Source organism: Pimephales promelas, chromosome 7 (genome assembly GCF_988280905.1).
Source record: "Pimephales promelas chromosome 7, fPimPro1.hap1.1, whole genome shotgun sequence".
NCBI lineage: Eukaryota > Metazoa > Chordata > Actinopteri > Cypriniformes > Leuciscidae > Pimephales > Pimephales promelas.
Window position 1 is genome coordinate 7347765 of NC_142775.1, and position 17428 is coordinate 7365192.

Sequence of the window (17428 nt, forward strand, 5' to 3'; positions counted from 1 at the left end):
TGTCTGTGTAACGTAAATACCTGTTATGCAGAATTTTTGAGATTATGAAAAGTGTGTTAAGTTATGAGCTCGTGTTGACACCTGAGCTGTTGCATGAGGTCTTCTCCCTCTTTGATGACGTTGAGTGTGGCCTCCAGTGTGGCCGTCTGCTGCTGCTGAAACTGCTTTATCAGCTCCTGAACCGAATCAACCGAGTCCGAACAAACGTCGTCCAGCAGCTCCTTTTGCAGGTCCTCCATCCACGTCCATAACTAAACCCACACACGCAAACAAACGCACATTAATGCATGCACTTTCAGTGATAAATTCTCACGATGTTTCCTCGTGATATTCCTACTCCATAACTTCAGTGCACTATTACATTTTACGTAATAATCAACATTTATTCCCCACAATGAAGCCAAAACCTGACCCATATACAAGCACAGTAACACACTTAAAAGTTTCTAAACTTCACTACAGACTCAGAGATGGAATGACCTGTCTGCACAGATTATAACTCTCATCTAACAATAATCTGCCCTGAATCCAATATTAGAAAGCAGCCAGAAATGTGTGCTCTCGCTCTCATTTCTCATGCTGCTTCCAATTTTAACATTTCAGTGTAAAAGATTAAATAGTTTAGAAATGATTCAGACAGTTCATTAAAACGTAGAACTTAATGATCCCCCAAAACACTGGAGTGCCGTGTGGTGTAGTGTTTCAAGGTCAGTGCCGTCAGGTTTCTCAAGTTTATAATCATAAACATGTTTTTGAAAGAAGTCGCTTTATGAATCTTTAATAGTTTTTCAAAAATGTAATTTGAATTTTCTTTCATGATTCTTTGATTAGTAGAACTTAAGAACAGATAATCATCATAATACATCATATAACAATGTATAATAATAATAATAATTCACAATATTGCTGTTTTTATCGGATTTTAATGAAATAAATGCAGCCTTTTGAGCATGAAAGAAAAGCGTTTTAAAAAAAATATTATTTACAGTATACCCTTAATTATTCCAAACTTTTGACAGGGAGCATACTGTTTTGTGTTTTATGTCATACATTCTCACAGTCTTATCCTGTGTCCCAATGTCCATGCTATCCTTCCTAACTATCCATCCTAAATATGAGATTACAGTAAAACTTTAGTATTTTGAAAAGAGTATGCCAAAATTCCCATGATGGTCTTCTACACTGTAAAAAATATTTTCAAGATTTGTTATCACAACATATTTTCTTTTGTCCAATCAACTTTATAATAATTTATTTAGTTGAGATAACTTATTATTTTAAGTTTCTGATGGTTAAATTAATCTACTTCATTGTATTAACTCACTTTTTCCAGTTCAATCAACTTAACATTTTAAGGCAACCCAGGTTACTTACTTTTTTCAGTTAAACCAACAATATTTTTTTACAGTGTAGCAATCACAACATATTTTCTTTTGTAAAATCAACTCAAATAATTTATTTAGTTCAGATAACATTTAATTTTGAGTTTCTGATGGTTAAATTAATCTCCTTCATTGTATTAATTCACTTTTTCCAGTTCAATGAACTTAAAATTTTAAGGCAACCAGGTAACTTACTTTTTTAAGTTAAACCATCAATATTTTTTACAGTGTATTTTCTATATATATATATATATATATATATATATATATATTTTTTTTTTTTTTTTTTTTTTTTTTTTGAAGGCAGAATCCAAAATCACATACTTCCCTACTATATAGTGGTAAAAGCAGTATGTGAAAAAAGAAGAATGTCTGAATTCATAGTATTCATAAAAGAATAGGCAAAAAGTCCCCGGATGACCTAAATCTTCCGGTGAGATTATAAAGTGTGCATATGATGGACACTTTACTATCCCATAAGGCCACGGGAGAGGATTCATGGATGGAGCAGAAGCAATGCAATTGACACTGGTAGATCACATGATAATGTCAACATGAACACCTGGATTACATTCATACTACACACTCACATACTATATAGAACATACTTTCTTAGCGGTCGTGAAGTAATTATTTATTCCAATTAGAAATGACAATTTCATGACTCGTTGTTATCTGGCAATGGAATTAAATAAACAAGGTGCGTTTCAGGAATATTGTAAGTTGGCAAATTGGCAAACACATTGCAAAAATAATAAGAGACAAAATACATATACATAAACAAACAGACATTTACAGAAAATCATGAAACGCATTAGATATGCGTTATTTTGCATAAATGAAATGAAAGAACTGTTAAAACGTTGTTAGCTGTTGTCATGGCAACTTGTGTGTGTCTTGTTTACTACCATGTGGAAGACAATCAAAAACTGATTCGGCATGGTCTCAATAGTGAGGTCATCATCCTCACTATTCTTTCTGGAGGAATAGAATTAATTCTTTTCACAACTAATTCACTTGCGAGAAACAATTCATGGAGCCAATCTTGAAACATGATCAGAGAATATCAGTCACACAGGCATGTTTGATATACATAAATCTCTTTTTGTAATACCTTGCAGTGTTTCCACCTTTTGAACGATGATTTGCGATGACCTTTATGATTATTTGATAAGGATTTTCGAGAAAAAAATAAAAACAATCACAGAGGAATTTGTTGATCATAACTGATCATGTCCAGAAACAAAAAAAAAATGCTATAGGAATTCCCATGACTTTTTAAGAACAGTGGTGGAGGAAGTACTGAATCTCAGTACTTACTGTAAGTAAAAGTACAAATAACCAGATAAATATTTACTTTAGTAAAAGTAGAAGTAACACAATGACAACCATACTTAAAGGGTTAGTTCCTTAGATTTCCACGACGCATGCGCGAGAACTGCGATCTGCTTACACTACTTCAGATCGCAATTCTCGCGCATGCGTCGTGGAAATCTAAGGAAATCTCGTTTCTGGCCTACAAGGAAGAAAAGAAATAGTCGAATAAACTCGTTATTTTTGTTTGTTTTTTTCGCACAAAAAGTATTCACGTCGCTTGATAAACATATAGTTGAGCCACGGTAGTCACTTGGGATATTCAAACATTTTCTTCATTGACTTTCTGGGCCGTCAAGAGGCAGTCCCTTAGGAGCCAATGTGGTAGTTATACAGCTCTCAAATTTAATCAAAAATATCTTCATTTGTGTTCCGAAGACGAACGAAGGTCTTACGGGGTTGGTACAGCATGGGGGTGAGTAATTAATGACTTAATTTTCATTTTTGGGTGAACTAACCCTTTAAGTAAAAAGTAAAAATACCTGATTTTAAATGTACTTTAAGTATTAAAAGTAAAAGTACTTGCATAACAATTGATTCTCTTAATGACTATTTTCTAATGATTAATAAAACATTTAATTCTAACTCATTCCACCTAATACTCCTATAATGATGTTCAATAATGATGGAAAAAAAATTGTTGTCACCATTTCTGAAACAAGCTTGCAATTAGGCAATATAAACCATGCTTATCCTTACTATATGTTAATAACTATGTTTGGCAGTAAACGCGATTCATTTATGGTGTAATTCTGAACCTCTTGGCTTGCCATAATCCTAACCAAACGTATATTACCCACGGTGTGTTTCCTATGCACGTAAAAACAAATTTTCGCGTATAAAATGCACGATAAACACACTGCGTGCGAGACGCATTTAGTTGATGTATCTATGGCAACCAAACGTCACTGGTGAGACAAACGTGCAACGAACGGATGGTCAGATTACGTTTTGGCCGGGGAAAAACTGATCAAAAAATGTAATGAAAATGTAACAGAAGTTGTAGAAATGTAGTGGAGTAGAAAGTATAATAATTGCTGCAAAATGTAACGAAGTAAAAGTAAAAAGTATGCACTATTTATTCTACTTAAGTAAAGTAAAGATACGTGAAAAATGTACTTAAGTAAAGAAACAAAGTATTTGTACTTCGTTACATTCCACCACTGTTTAAGAATATAAAATGAATCCCTGACATTGCCAGATTTTCCATGATCGTGGGAACCCTAACTCAGCCAGATGCAAAAAGAGAGACAGTAATGATAAATAAGGCGTTTCCCAATCTACAGCGAGGAGCCTGGTGTGGTTTAACTCGAACGTGTTGCAGGCGTAGAGGAGCTCTACAGGAGGATGTGATATTCATGATAGATGATCCCCTCAGCAGGGGTTTGAGACACACTCAGGAATATTATTCTTATTAATCACACACAAGAGCTCTGAACAGCAATGCATATGACAAGTTTTACAATACAGGAAATCGCCCACATTAGGGAAAAGCTAAACAGAATGGATGCATTAAACCAAAACCACACCGCAAAGACATATCGATATTCCTTACGGAAACAAACACGGCCTACGTGCCTCTTCAATAGTGCACGTCATTTTTTCTTTACGTTTATTTCAAACATAGTCAACATGACATGGCTCTCTTAGGGTGTGTTCACACTTGTAGTTCGGTTCGCTTGCTTTGTTGCTATCTATTTATTGCTCTCGGTCCGCTTGTTTGGTGCACACCAGATCAGATGACAGGGTTCACACTTATTCAAATGATCAGAACAATCGCATCGGGGTTGATTTTAATCCAATCAAACATAAACAGAACGAAAAAACCTGACAGTTATAGACAAATATTACGACAGTGACATTTAAAGCTGCAATACCTAAGATTTATATGCTAGAGGGCGCTACATTCAAAACAACAACAACGGCTTTGCTTGATGACGACGTGGAGGAACGCGGAATGATGGGAACTGTTGTTTTCAACTCCACCGTGGATAAATCAGTCAGACGGGAATCGAAAATTAGTTGTCATGGATGAGGTAAAGTTCGATTTCTATAAACGCTGCGTTTAATGACATGCTTGTTTTTCATTAAACTGAAATAACCGCGCAAGAAAAGTCAGGTTTAAAAGTAAATTAGTTATCACAGATGTTACTGTACGAGTCACTGGACGAAGCTATGGTGGAGAGGGTTTGAAGGGGCAGGTCTCTTGCAAGGATTTGACGTGGCTGGTCCTCCTTGGTAACTTTATAAAAATATACAGTTTCACAAAATTAACGTTAAGGGGGTCGCACACCGGACGAGAAGCTGCAGCGCCGCGTCGCACCACATAATTATTCGAACACATTATTATCTATAAGTGTACACATACCGGCGGCGGCATGCGGCCGCCGCGGCGCCCAGCAACGCCTCAATCAGGACCGTGTTCAAAATCCTGCTGCGCCACAGAGCGCCATTTACACAGTTTTATATAAAATTTTAATTATTTTTGTCTCAAACCGTTGCTAATGGATCCTGACTTTGCCCTATGCTGCAATATGCATTTAGTTTTGCAGTGATTTACAGAAATCAGCTGCTTGAATGACAATTGCTGATGTTATTATTAGATTTTTCAGGCGAGATTCTCAATTCATTCCGTGAACGGATGATCTGAGGTAAAGTTTTCAGAATGCAAACTCAGCAACGATTGTATTTAATTGTACAGTACAATCATAACATAGAACAGACATAGAACAGACATTATCTTCATTTTCTGTCATTAAACATAACAATATTCCTGGCCATACACTGATGAGAAAGTGCGCGTCCGGTGTGCGATGCTGTGGAGTTGTCCTAAACGTGGCGCGGCGCTTCTCGTCCGGTGTGCGACCCCCTTTACAGCCAACAGTTCACATTCCGAGAATAAATGAAAAGAACAATTGTGCTCCATTCCATAACACATTCGCGAAAAACAAGCTGTCGTTTGTTAGACGCGAAACAAGCTGTCGTTTGATAGACGCTAACGCTAACGCACAACTACCGCATTTGTCCAGGACTACACGCAGTACGAGCGGAAACCGAGGTAAGCGGATATGACGCGATTGACTGGCGACTCCCAGCTCACCCCTGCTCACACGTCCCGTTTCCTTGGTTAAAATCTCAATTTTCTCGCGATTTAAATATTGTTTGAAACATATGGAATATTGTGAGTTATCATCTTTACTAAATGTATAACACTAGCCTTGTGATTTTGGGATATTTTAATGCAAAAATCTTAGGTATTCCACCTTTAACCCGTTCGTAATATTGCTGTAGAAAGATGTTTTATTTCTATGTTTTGAGGCTATTCATGGTCTTTATAGTAATTTGTTTGCAGACTGCAGATGAGCAAACAATTTTAAGTATTCTAGATTCCCATGTGTGTTTTTAAAGGGATAGTTCACTTTGAAATTAATTTTGGTTTCTTTTTAGCTTACCTGAAGGGCATCCAAGATGTAGGTCTCTTTGTTTCCGCAGTATTTTCAATTTTGATTTTTTTTAGGTCAAACCGTTCTTGTCTGTCAGTCAAAGAATGTAGGACTATGGGGTCCACCCATGGGTCACCACCTCAAAGTTCACACAAAAACCACTCGTTTCGTGTCTAAGGCCATCAATGTGTACTTACATTTACGAGTCATTAAATCATGTTTAATTTGGACTTTTCTGTGCATGCTCTTTGAGGTGGTGACCATAGACCTCCATTATATGACTGACAGAGAAGAACGGTTTGACCTAAAAATATCAAAATTTAAAATGCTGTGGAAATAAAGAAACCTACATATTGGATGCCCTTGAGGTAAGCTAAAACATATCAAAAAATTGATTTCAAAGTGAACTATCCCTTTATGGGGGATGATACAACTTTTAAAGTATGAGTGAGTGTTCAAACTGTAGAAGTGAGGATATTTTTCCCGTCTAGTTTGCTCTCTGTCTAAACCATTTACAGTGGCTAGATTCTCCTCATTTTTAAGTATGTGTATGTGTTCAGCCAGAAATGAAGTGTTTCTGGAGTGCTGCAAAACCTGAGCTCATTCAAGGGCTTGTGTGGTGACCTCTGGAAGCAGGAGCCTCTTTCAGTAGGACGCTCCAGAAACTCTGTGAAACATTGTAAAACTTTGGCCTTCAGGAAAAACTCCTTTTGCCAAGAACCGCTGATGTTAGTCTCAGCTCACATAATTCTGTGTTGAGCTCTTTCAGCCTCAACACACACACACACACACACACAAAAATTGAATGCGCTGTGTATAAACACTACTGTTACACATTTAACCAAACACAAAATCCACACAGTTAACAGATTAAAGAGAGTCTTGCATGTGTATCACTTACCAGAACTACAGTTATTTAATTTATTACATGGTAACACATTATTGAAAACGCACACACATGTTTATATTAGGGCTGTGCAAAAATTAATTGCGATTAATCGCATCCAAAATAAAAGTCTGTGTTTACATAATATATTTGTGTGTGCTGTATATAATTATTTTGTATATATAAATACACACACATGCATGTATATATTTAAGAAAATGTGTTACTCATATATAATATATATTAGATTATGTATTTATATATATATATATATATATATATATATACTGAATTTAAGCGCAAATAATTCTTAAATATATACATGCATGCATAGGTATTTATATATACAAAATAATTATATACAGCACACACAAATATATAATGTAAACACAGACTTTTATTTTTGATGCGATTAATCGCAATTAATTTTTGCACAGTTTAGATTATATATTATATTTTTGCCTAGTTTTGTCTAGTTTATATATTATATTAGTTTGAGTTTACATAATATATGTGGGTGCACTGTGTATAATTATTTTATATATATTAATACACACACATGCTTGTATATATTTAAGAAATATTTTCATGTATATACGGTACGTAGATTTATATATAATTTATATTATATATAAATATCAATATTTTATATATAAATGATATTTTTTTTCTTAAATATACATGCATGTGTGTGTATGTATATGTATATACAACATAATTATACACAGTGCACCCACATATGTAAATACAAACTTTTATTTTGGATGCGATTAATCGCGATTAATCGTTTGATAGCCCTAGTTTATATATTTCTATTTACATACTACATTTGAAATACAAAAAATAAGATGTCTTAAAGAGGCCGTATTTGGCCCTTTTACAACGTCTTGACTTTGTTTTGGGGTCTACAAAAAATATATTTTTGTGCCTGAAAGTAAAAAAAAAAATTTCCCCATTATATTCCCCGTTATATTCTCCATTGTTGCAGCTCCTCTCTTCCCAGTCTGTCAGTAACGCTAATCTAACTTTCTGCTTTGTAACGAAGAATGTTGAAAAAGTTTTCAAGTTTTATTTTAAAATTGCATTTTAAAATATATAAAAATGTGGGCTTTGCAACGATTAATTGCGATAAATCACATCCAAAATAAAAGTTTGTGTTTACATAATATATGTGTGTGTACGGTGTATAATTATTTTGTATAAATACACACATCCATGTATATATATATATATATATATATATATATATATATATATATATATATATATATGAAATATTTGCCTGTATTATATATATATATATATATATATATATATATACTGTATATATGTATATAATTTACCGTATATTATATATTAATATAAATATTTTATATATAAATAACACATTTTGGATTGCGATTAATCGGTGAAAAGTCCTAATGAAAATAGAAAACAATTATTTGAAATTCTAATAATGTGTACCCAATATTACTATGAATATTTTTATGTACTTTTTATCGAATAATAGTAAACAGCTTTGGTGAGCATTTCAACAATACTAACATTAAACATGACATTTTTCATTATGAAATAAATGTTCCTAGTCTCCATAGAGAGAGAGAGAGAGAGAGAGAGAGAGAGAGAGAGAGAGAGAGAGAGAGAGAGAGAGAGAGAGAGAGAGAGCTGATTAGAACATCAGAGGCGATCGTGAGAAAACCACATTCCTACAATCCCCATACATCAACAAACCTATAGCTCATGGTAGAGCTCCACGAGACAAGCACAGCACCAAACAGCCCCAGAAAGATGGATTGTGCCACTTCACCCTCCCACATAAACGCGGGGTGCATGAAGAGATGGATGTCCTGCAGCATTATGTCACATTACTGCGTAATAAATCAACAATAATCACTGCTATTGACTGCTGCAGCAATGGGCCTTAAACATGTAATGAGTTACGTAATGGCAAAAGCATTTAGCTTTTCACACAAGGGTCTGATTGGCAGCTGGAGAGGTAAACAGCATGTTCTTCTAGCACATCTGGCACTGCTCAGCAAAAACCTTGCAGCATTCCTATGTGTGAGTGAGTCTCACCTCTTTAGTGTGCGTGTGGAAGGAGACGGACATGTCCAGCAGTAGTTTTCTTTGCTCCACTCTCCTCACAAAGTCCTGGATCCTGACCTCCAGGTGTCGCGCTGCCTTGTAGATCTCCTCAGGGTCACACTCGCCTGTCTGGGCCAACTGCTCAGCCGCTTCCAGGAGTTTATCTGCATTAGTGTAAGTGTTCTGAAAACACGGAGAAGCTCAATCAATCAATGTTCATTTCAAATGAAGGTTGAGATCCAGATATCGACAAATGTGTTAATTTATATCGCACTGTATATAATATAGATTGATTCAAACAAGAAAATAACCGTCTTCCTGTTGTAAAGTGAATCAATTATGAAACCGATTCGAATTCATCTGTAAAGCAGCTCTACAGAAGACAATAGCATCATTATTCTGCTCAAGTTAGTTCATTGTAGGGCTGGGTAATAAATATCGATTTCTCGATATTAATCGATTCTCATTTTTACGAACCGATATCGATTGTTGAATCTCAAGAATCGATTTGTCATCCTGTTTTATTTGAATGAATGGATCATTGTATCGCGGCTGCGTGTATCAAAAAAACTCACAATAATCTTTGTCCTTTGTTACTATTGATGTGAAACAAAGTCTCAATTTTCAAATTACGTCCATTTTCTTTAGAAATTCAAAAACATAAATAGCGTTTTGGCGCTGTGGCGAGAAATAAACATGAATGAGCATCTGACAGTGTGTTAAAGATAGAGTACAACTTATCGAAATCCGGATCATGTCACATTGATTCGCTCAATCAGCGTTTCAACCGTGGAAAGACGTCAGTTAAACAGCTTGTAATCAATGTCATCGTCATATTTATCTCAGAAAACCCACATAAACTCGTTAGTCAGCTAGAAAAAATAACTCTAGAGAGGAGCATTTTGCTAAATATATACACCATATTATGCATTATAATCTTAATGTTCTTCAATATTTAATGCATATTTGAATAAATCTTGCTAGTTTTTATGACAGCCACCATTTAAATGTTTATATTTCATATAATCTTATTATAAAAATAAATAAAAGTGTAATTTAAGTGTTTGTATAGCTACAAAACAGTTCATTATTACCTTCATATTAGGCTAATGAAGCCTAGTAGGCTACAACTAGACTCCCATAGTTTATAGCATTAGTTAAGAGATTTGATTCCCTTGAGAAAAATGGCCATTTATTGTAACTGATATCCAAAATAATCGATATTGAATCGAATCGTAATCGAAATTGAATCGAATTGCAAGCTTGTGAATCGAAATCGAATCGAATTGTGAAATTTGTCTCAATACCCAGCCCCAGTTCATTGTTGATTCAATTCTGTTCAATTACATTGTAAATTTTGCAAAGTTAGGGTCATCATCATGGGGTGTGTTTCACGAAAGCATTATTAGTCAACTAGTATTCCGTCGTTATCAGCACAGTTCAAGACAAACGCAAACAGCATCGCAAAGTTGTGTGGTTGGAACGATGATTCTGGACCTGTGGTTAGAAGTACAGTTTCTTGTTTGCATAATTTTATGAACTTCCGGCCAAAACCCACTTCCGGTTTTATCTGGATACACATAATTTGGGGATTGTAACTGCAACCGACCAACTAATTCATACACAAATACACAATATTGCCAAAAGTTTAGGGACGTCTGCCTTTACATGCATATGAACTTTGACGACATCACATTCTTTACCTGTAGGGTTTAATATGGAGTTGGCCCACCCTTTGCAGCTATAAACCCTTTTCAGGGTTTTGGAATGTGTTTATGGGAATTTTGACCATTCTTCTAAAACCGCATTTGTGAGGTCAGGGAGAAGGTCTGGCTCGCAGTCTCCACTCTAATTCACCCCAAAGGTTTTCTATCAGGTTGAGAAAAGAACTGCAGGCCATTCAAGTTCCTCCACACCAATCTCACTCATCCATGTCTTTATGGACCTTGCTTTGTGCAGGAACAAAGTTGGGACCATGAAATAGTCTAATAACATACTAATCATACTAGTCTGTTTGGCCCCCTTTCGCCTTCAGAACTGTCTTAATTCTATGTGGCATTGATTCAACAAGGTGCTGAAAGCATTCTTTAGAAATGTTGGCCCATATTGGCACATCCAGGGCACAAAGCTCTTGTTCCACCACATCCCAAAGATGCTCTATTTGGATGAGATCTGGTGACTGTGGGGGCCATTTTAGGACAGTGAACTCATTGTCATGTTCAATGAACCAATTTGAAATGATTCGAGCTTTGTGACATGGAGCATTATCCTGCTGGAAGTAGCCATCAGAGGATGGGGGCATGGTGGCCATAAAGGGATGGACATGGTCAGAAACAATGCTCAGGTAGGCCGTAGCATTTCAACGATGTCCAATTGGCACTAAGGGGCCTAAAGTGTGCCAAGAAAATACACCATTACACCACCACCACCAGCCTGCACAGTGGTAACAAGGCATGATGGATCCATGTTCTCATTCTGTTTACGCCAAATTCTGACTCTACCATCTGAATGTCTCAACAGAAATCCAGACTCATCAGACCAGGCAACATTTTTCCAGTCTTCAACTGTCCAATATTGGTGAGCTCTTGCAAATTGTAGCCTCTTTTTCCTATTTTTAGTTGAAATGAGTGGTACCCGGAGGGGTCTTCTGCTGTTGTGGCCCATCCGCCTCAAGGTTGTGCATGTTGTGGCTTCACAAATGCTTTGCTGAATACCTCGGTTGTAACGAGTGGTTATTTCAGTCAAAGTTGCTCTTCTATCAGCTTGAATCAGTCGGCCCATTCTCCTCTGAAGGCATTTTCGCCCACAGGACTGCCGCATACTGGATGCTTTTCCCTTTTCACACCATTCTTTGTAAACCCTAGAAATTGTTGTGTGTGAAAATTCCAGTAACTGAGCAGATTGTGAAATACTCAGACCGGCCCGTCTGGCACCAACAACCATGCCACGCTCAAAATTGCTTAAATCACCTTTCTTTCCCATTCTGACATTCAGTTTGGAGTTCAGGAGATTGTCTTGACCAGGATCACACCCCTAAATGCATTGAAGCAACTGCCATGTGATTGGTTGATTAGATAATTGCATCAATGAGAACTTGAACAGGTGTTCCTAATAATCCTTTAGGTGAGTGTAGTATGTCCTGGTTAAATCCTTTTGGCATAAAAAATAAGGAATAAATAGACAATATCCCAACAGAAAGGAAAGCGCACACTGCACAAGCTACCTCAAAAGGCAATCAACTAAATGATTGATTAATTACTCTAATGGTGATAAAACAGTTTTCTCGCATGTAAAATTGCATATCCATCTGTAGAACGAATGCAGCCGGTTATCCCAGCCTGGCACACATCACCCTGTTACACTCAGCACGAACCCCATCAGAATCAGCAGTAATCACGGATTATCACCTTGTGGCCCCAACATAGCCAACAATAGAGGAATAGTGGCCCGCTGGCTGCTGAGACATGAGCATTTTCACCCCAGTCCACACTGTTCCTCACTGTCAGGCATAAGGTAAGATGCTTTAACGAGAGGTCGGATAATTAACATGAGATAATTACGTGTGTGTTCACCTGCTGTGACTGGAGAACAAGAACACATTTACAGCTCCAGAGGGCTTCAATCCTTCATTAAACACACAGTTAGGACATTACAAAGCCCTGCGACAGGAAGCAGTGGTGAACACCAAAACACACAGCAGTCCAGCTGTCACATTATGTACGTTTTTACACGAGAGTAACAATGAGCTATTAAGGGAAGAATCTTTATTTTACTATTTTCATCTTTTCCATCTATAAGCAGCTCAGCCATTTGTCTTAACAATCTAGGAGACATTATTAATAAACACACCAGGGCCTGTTTTCTTATTAGTAGGAGTTCTTAAACAAAAGCACTTTAGAAAATCAGAAGCTGAGAAAACTTACAGTGACAGTAATCTAATCTCTGTCAAGAGTCGATATCTTTAAAATAAAATTGTAAGTAAAAAGTGTGCATACTGCATATTTGGAGAAATATTGACTCGATTTTTACCCAAAATGATGCAATGTGAGCATTATGGAGCACTAAACACTCTCATGTAATGACTGTTTCATTCATACTGGATGCCAGAGGGCGCCCTCGTGCAGAAAGACCACAAGTAAGACTCATAAAGTCATAAAACATATTGTATTCTAGGATATCTCTTATTTGGACAAAGGCATCCTGATTCCCGACTAATCCAAAGACTAAAGAAGATAAGTTTGATTAAAGATATGAAGGATTAATGCAGTGTGAATAGATCGTCGTCAGTAATTATAATAAAGACAAAAGAATAAAAATTAGAGGCATATCCCAACCGGAGAGGTGTGAATGTGTGCAGGAGAGACAACATGAATGACAACATGGAGAGACACATGGGAAACGCATCACAGGAAATAATGTCAGATCATACACGAGGCGAGAGTTATCGTTTTAAGGGGTGGTTGATTATGATTTAACTTTACTAACTTTATTTAGTGTATTATGTTGCTTTTTGAGCATAAACAACATCTGCAAAGTTACAACGCTCAAAGTTCAAAGCAAAGGGAGATACTTTCTTTTAAAGAAATCGGTTTTAAAGGACTACAACAAATGGCTGGGAGAGACTACACAACATTGCTCCCATGTTAGTGACATCAGCTACCCTAAGATTTACATAAACCCCGCCCCCAGAATATGCTAATCAATGACTAGAAGATAACAACACAAAAGCTACATAAACTAACCATTCAGAAATGTCTACATGTTGTCACTTCTTCTTGAGTCTCTCCATCATTGTCTGACTTTGGTTTGAACATAAAACGTTAAACATTTTAAAACAAGCTGTTGTAGCTCCACCCCCTGGGATGAGAGCAGCAGCTCATTTGCATTTAAAGGGACACACAAAAACTGAGCGTTTTCGCTCACCCTCAAAATGTGACAATTTTAACATGCTATGTAAAAATATCTGTGTGGTATTTAGAGCTAAAACTTCACATATAGACTCTGGGAACATATTTACATCTTGTGAAAAGGACATTATACCACCCCTTTAAGACTGTATTTCTTCTTGATAAAAAGATGCAAGGGAGAAGCTTACGATACAACTTCTCTGTGCGCCGATTTGCAGTGAAAAACAAAAACTAAAAAACAAAGATGTATTTGAAGGAGAAAATGCTTGCTTGCAGAAGTCATGCTTATTGATGCTTTATCTATGACTCCTCCCCCTGAACGTTTCTTTGTCCTGTACCTTGCTCTCTCATTGGCTGTTGGTCGTTGCCGGTGTAATTTCCAGTCAAAACGGATGCTACAATGTTGGGTGTTTGTCTGGGAAAAAATCGTGCAGAGTGTACCAGGCATAATAGTGACTTGAAACAGAACATAACTTTTTTTAAATACCAAATAGATGCAAGTCCCCATGCTTTAAACAAAAAACACAAATAATTCAAGTGCTAGGGATTATGGCTGATCAGTGGTCAAATAGAGCGTGCTCAGCAACCTGTTAGTTTAACCCAACTCTCCAAACTTGACATTTGATTTGATTGAAAGGCTTGACATTTTTTATTCAAATTGATTTTTTTGTCTTTGTTTTGACTGCAAAACAGATCATTAATAATGTCACTTAGATGATTAGACAGTGGAGTGTCAAAAAGTCTCTTGTGATCAATAAGGTTGCATTTATTTGATCACAAATAGTAATAATAACACAGTGATCATTTGAAATAATATTACAATTTATGACTATTTTGATATATTATAGTTAAATTAACATCTTAGACTGGAAGATGGGATAAATTGTGTGGAAATTTCAGCTTTGCATCACAGAAATGTCTTAGACTTAATATTTTCAAACAGAAAACAGTTATTTTAAATTATAATCATATTGCACATTATTACTGTTTTTAATGTATATTTGCAATCAAATAACCTCTCCTGGTACTGAAAGCGTTGGTTGAATCCGTGACAGTCTAACAGATGTTTTGTTAAGATACAAATGAAGAGCTCTTTTCCAAAACGCGATAAACGGCGTTTTTTAAAAAAAAAATGAGTTTGTCGTGTCATTCTGCTGTGGACAGAACCCTTTCACTGCTCCATCAACGTTTCATGCCGAATCGCTATATTTCCTTGTTTAAAATGTACTGCAAGATACAGTTTCTTTCCAAACCACGATAAGCGCCAGCCCTGTTTTTAGCCTAAACGCTATAAATCCTCAAATTCAATGAGCGTTCTACACAATCCAGCACAGCGGCACTCTGAACAGAGGTTTATTATGTTCATTCATTCCTCAAAATGAGTCCTAGTTTTCTAGTCAACTAGTAGTAGATCGTTTAAGCCATTTGTATTATCAGTAATCACATATATTGATTTAATTAAATGGGAGAGAATATGAGCGTTTTTAATTGCCTATATTCCGCATCTCAACGTATGCATAACGCTTGCCACAAAGAACCGGCAAAAGTAATGATTATGCATGAAACATTTGAATTGTTTATTAATAACTAGTGTTTTCTGTCAGTGTCAGCAACAAAGATAAAGTTGATGATGCTTACTCGCCATCTTCGCAGTATACGTGCATAGAGAGAAACGCATACTTCGAATTAGCCTACATACGCAGAGAGTTGCCAATTTATTTTAGTTTTTAATTGTTTTGTTTAAAAGTAGACATTTAAAGCTTTCTGTAGCCTCGTTCTCAGGCCTGTGTGAGGCAAGCGTCGCGGTGTTTCGGTTCATATATGAGACGCGCTCCGGTTCACCTGCGCGCCTCTGTGTCCTGATTATATTGTCTGATATTTACTTCTAATGTATTAATCCAGTCAATTTGTCGATGAAACATTTATTAAAATGAAGATACAATTTATATGAAACGAAATTTACAAGCTTTCTACAAAACAAAACTCAATAAGTGGTCAAAATCATGTCTGACGCACTCCAAATATTTTCCGATATTGGGCAGCTTTTGAATTTTGATCCTATCTTACTCATCTCATGCGGTTCCCTTTTCATAGCCTACTCAACATAGATAAAATAATAAAAATAAGTAATGTAATATTATTAAACACAAATGTGAAACGTAGCCTATGTTTATTTTGTTTTTTGTTTTTTTTTTACTTATATTTAAGCGTCATGCTGCTCCGCTTTGCTCACATGTTATGTAGCCTGTGTGTGTGTGCATGTGCTGGAGGGGTGCCCATCCCTTTTTTGAATATCGTTATCATAAATTGATCATTTTTAGTAATTTGTTTTTTTCATGCATATGTTGAAATTGGTACTATTTGTTTGAGGTTTGACACTTTACTAAAAATGACTTTACTAAAAAATGATACAAAAAAATGGATGGATTTATAGCGTTTTGGAAAAAAATAAAATTAACTTTTAAATTATCATTAATAATATTGTTGTTTGATATAATAATTATTGTTCAAAATGTTCAGACTGAACCAATAAAACATTTAAACAGGATAATTTGAATATTCACAAAATGTGTGGGTCTAGGTAAAAAATGTAGCTTTCCTGAAAACTATTGAAATGGATTTATAGCGTTTCTTCAAATAAAAAATGTTAACATGCACTTTGTGATCAGGATCTTAGCTTAATATTATGGTACAAACCCATATCTCCTTTCTGTGACTTCTTTAATTGATGAAGTGAATTCTGTTTATTTTCTTCGATTTCTGTACATAAAGTAATCCATAAACGTGTCTAACGTTATTACAGTAGAACGCATGAGAACTAGCTGACTGTTTTCTCCATACTGAGTGATATATTGCTCCTTTAAAATTCATTAGGGATATGTTTCGGGTTAGCAGCACTAAAAATCCATCATATATCCTGCATTCCTGATTTGATCATACACACACACATACATAAGACAAATGACACATGAATCCATCACTTCATTAGAATGTGGCCCGAAATTGTCTAGAGGTGTTTGTGTCTCATCTCTTCATCTCCATCAGTCTGTTCTCGGACATCATGTGTCTGATAAGCAGATGTCAGAATAACAAAACCTGCATGTGAATACCAATAATGGCTGAGCCAAAACAAATCCCTTACGCTTATTTAGACGGAGTCAGATTGTCTCGGGCCCTTCTCATGACACTGAGACTCTTGATCTGTCATCCGGACTATTATGGATTATTCATCTCAGGGGAATTATGTGGATAGAGGCAGGGTTTAGTGTACAGTGATCTTTGTCTGGTCTTTGTGCTGTCAGATTAATACTGCGCAATGTATTTAACATCACTTTGTTTAACAAATATCAG

General features: G+C 36.0%; 1 protein-coding gene across 5 annotated transcripts in view; it reads right to left on the reverse strand.

Moving 5' to 3' along the window:
* kalrna (kalirin RhoGEF kinase a) overlaps positions 1-17428 on the reverse strand; it is a 362661-nt gene that overhangs the window by 165560 nt on the left and 179673 nt on the right. For all 5 annotated transcript variants that reach the window (XM_089133002.1, XM_089132999.1, XM_089133001.1 and 2 more), the window contains exons 11-12: positions 9162-9353; positions 82-251 (exon numbers count right to left, since the gene is read on the reverse strand). In XM_089133002.1, coding sequence (XP_088989128.1) covers positions 82-251; positions 9162-9353 — 362 coding nt within the window. The remainder of the gene's footprint in view (positions 1-81; positions 252-9161; positions 9354-17428) is intronic.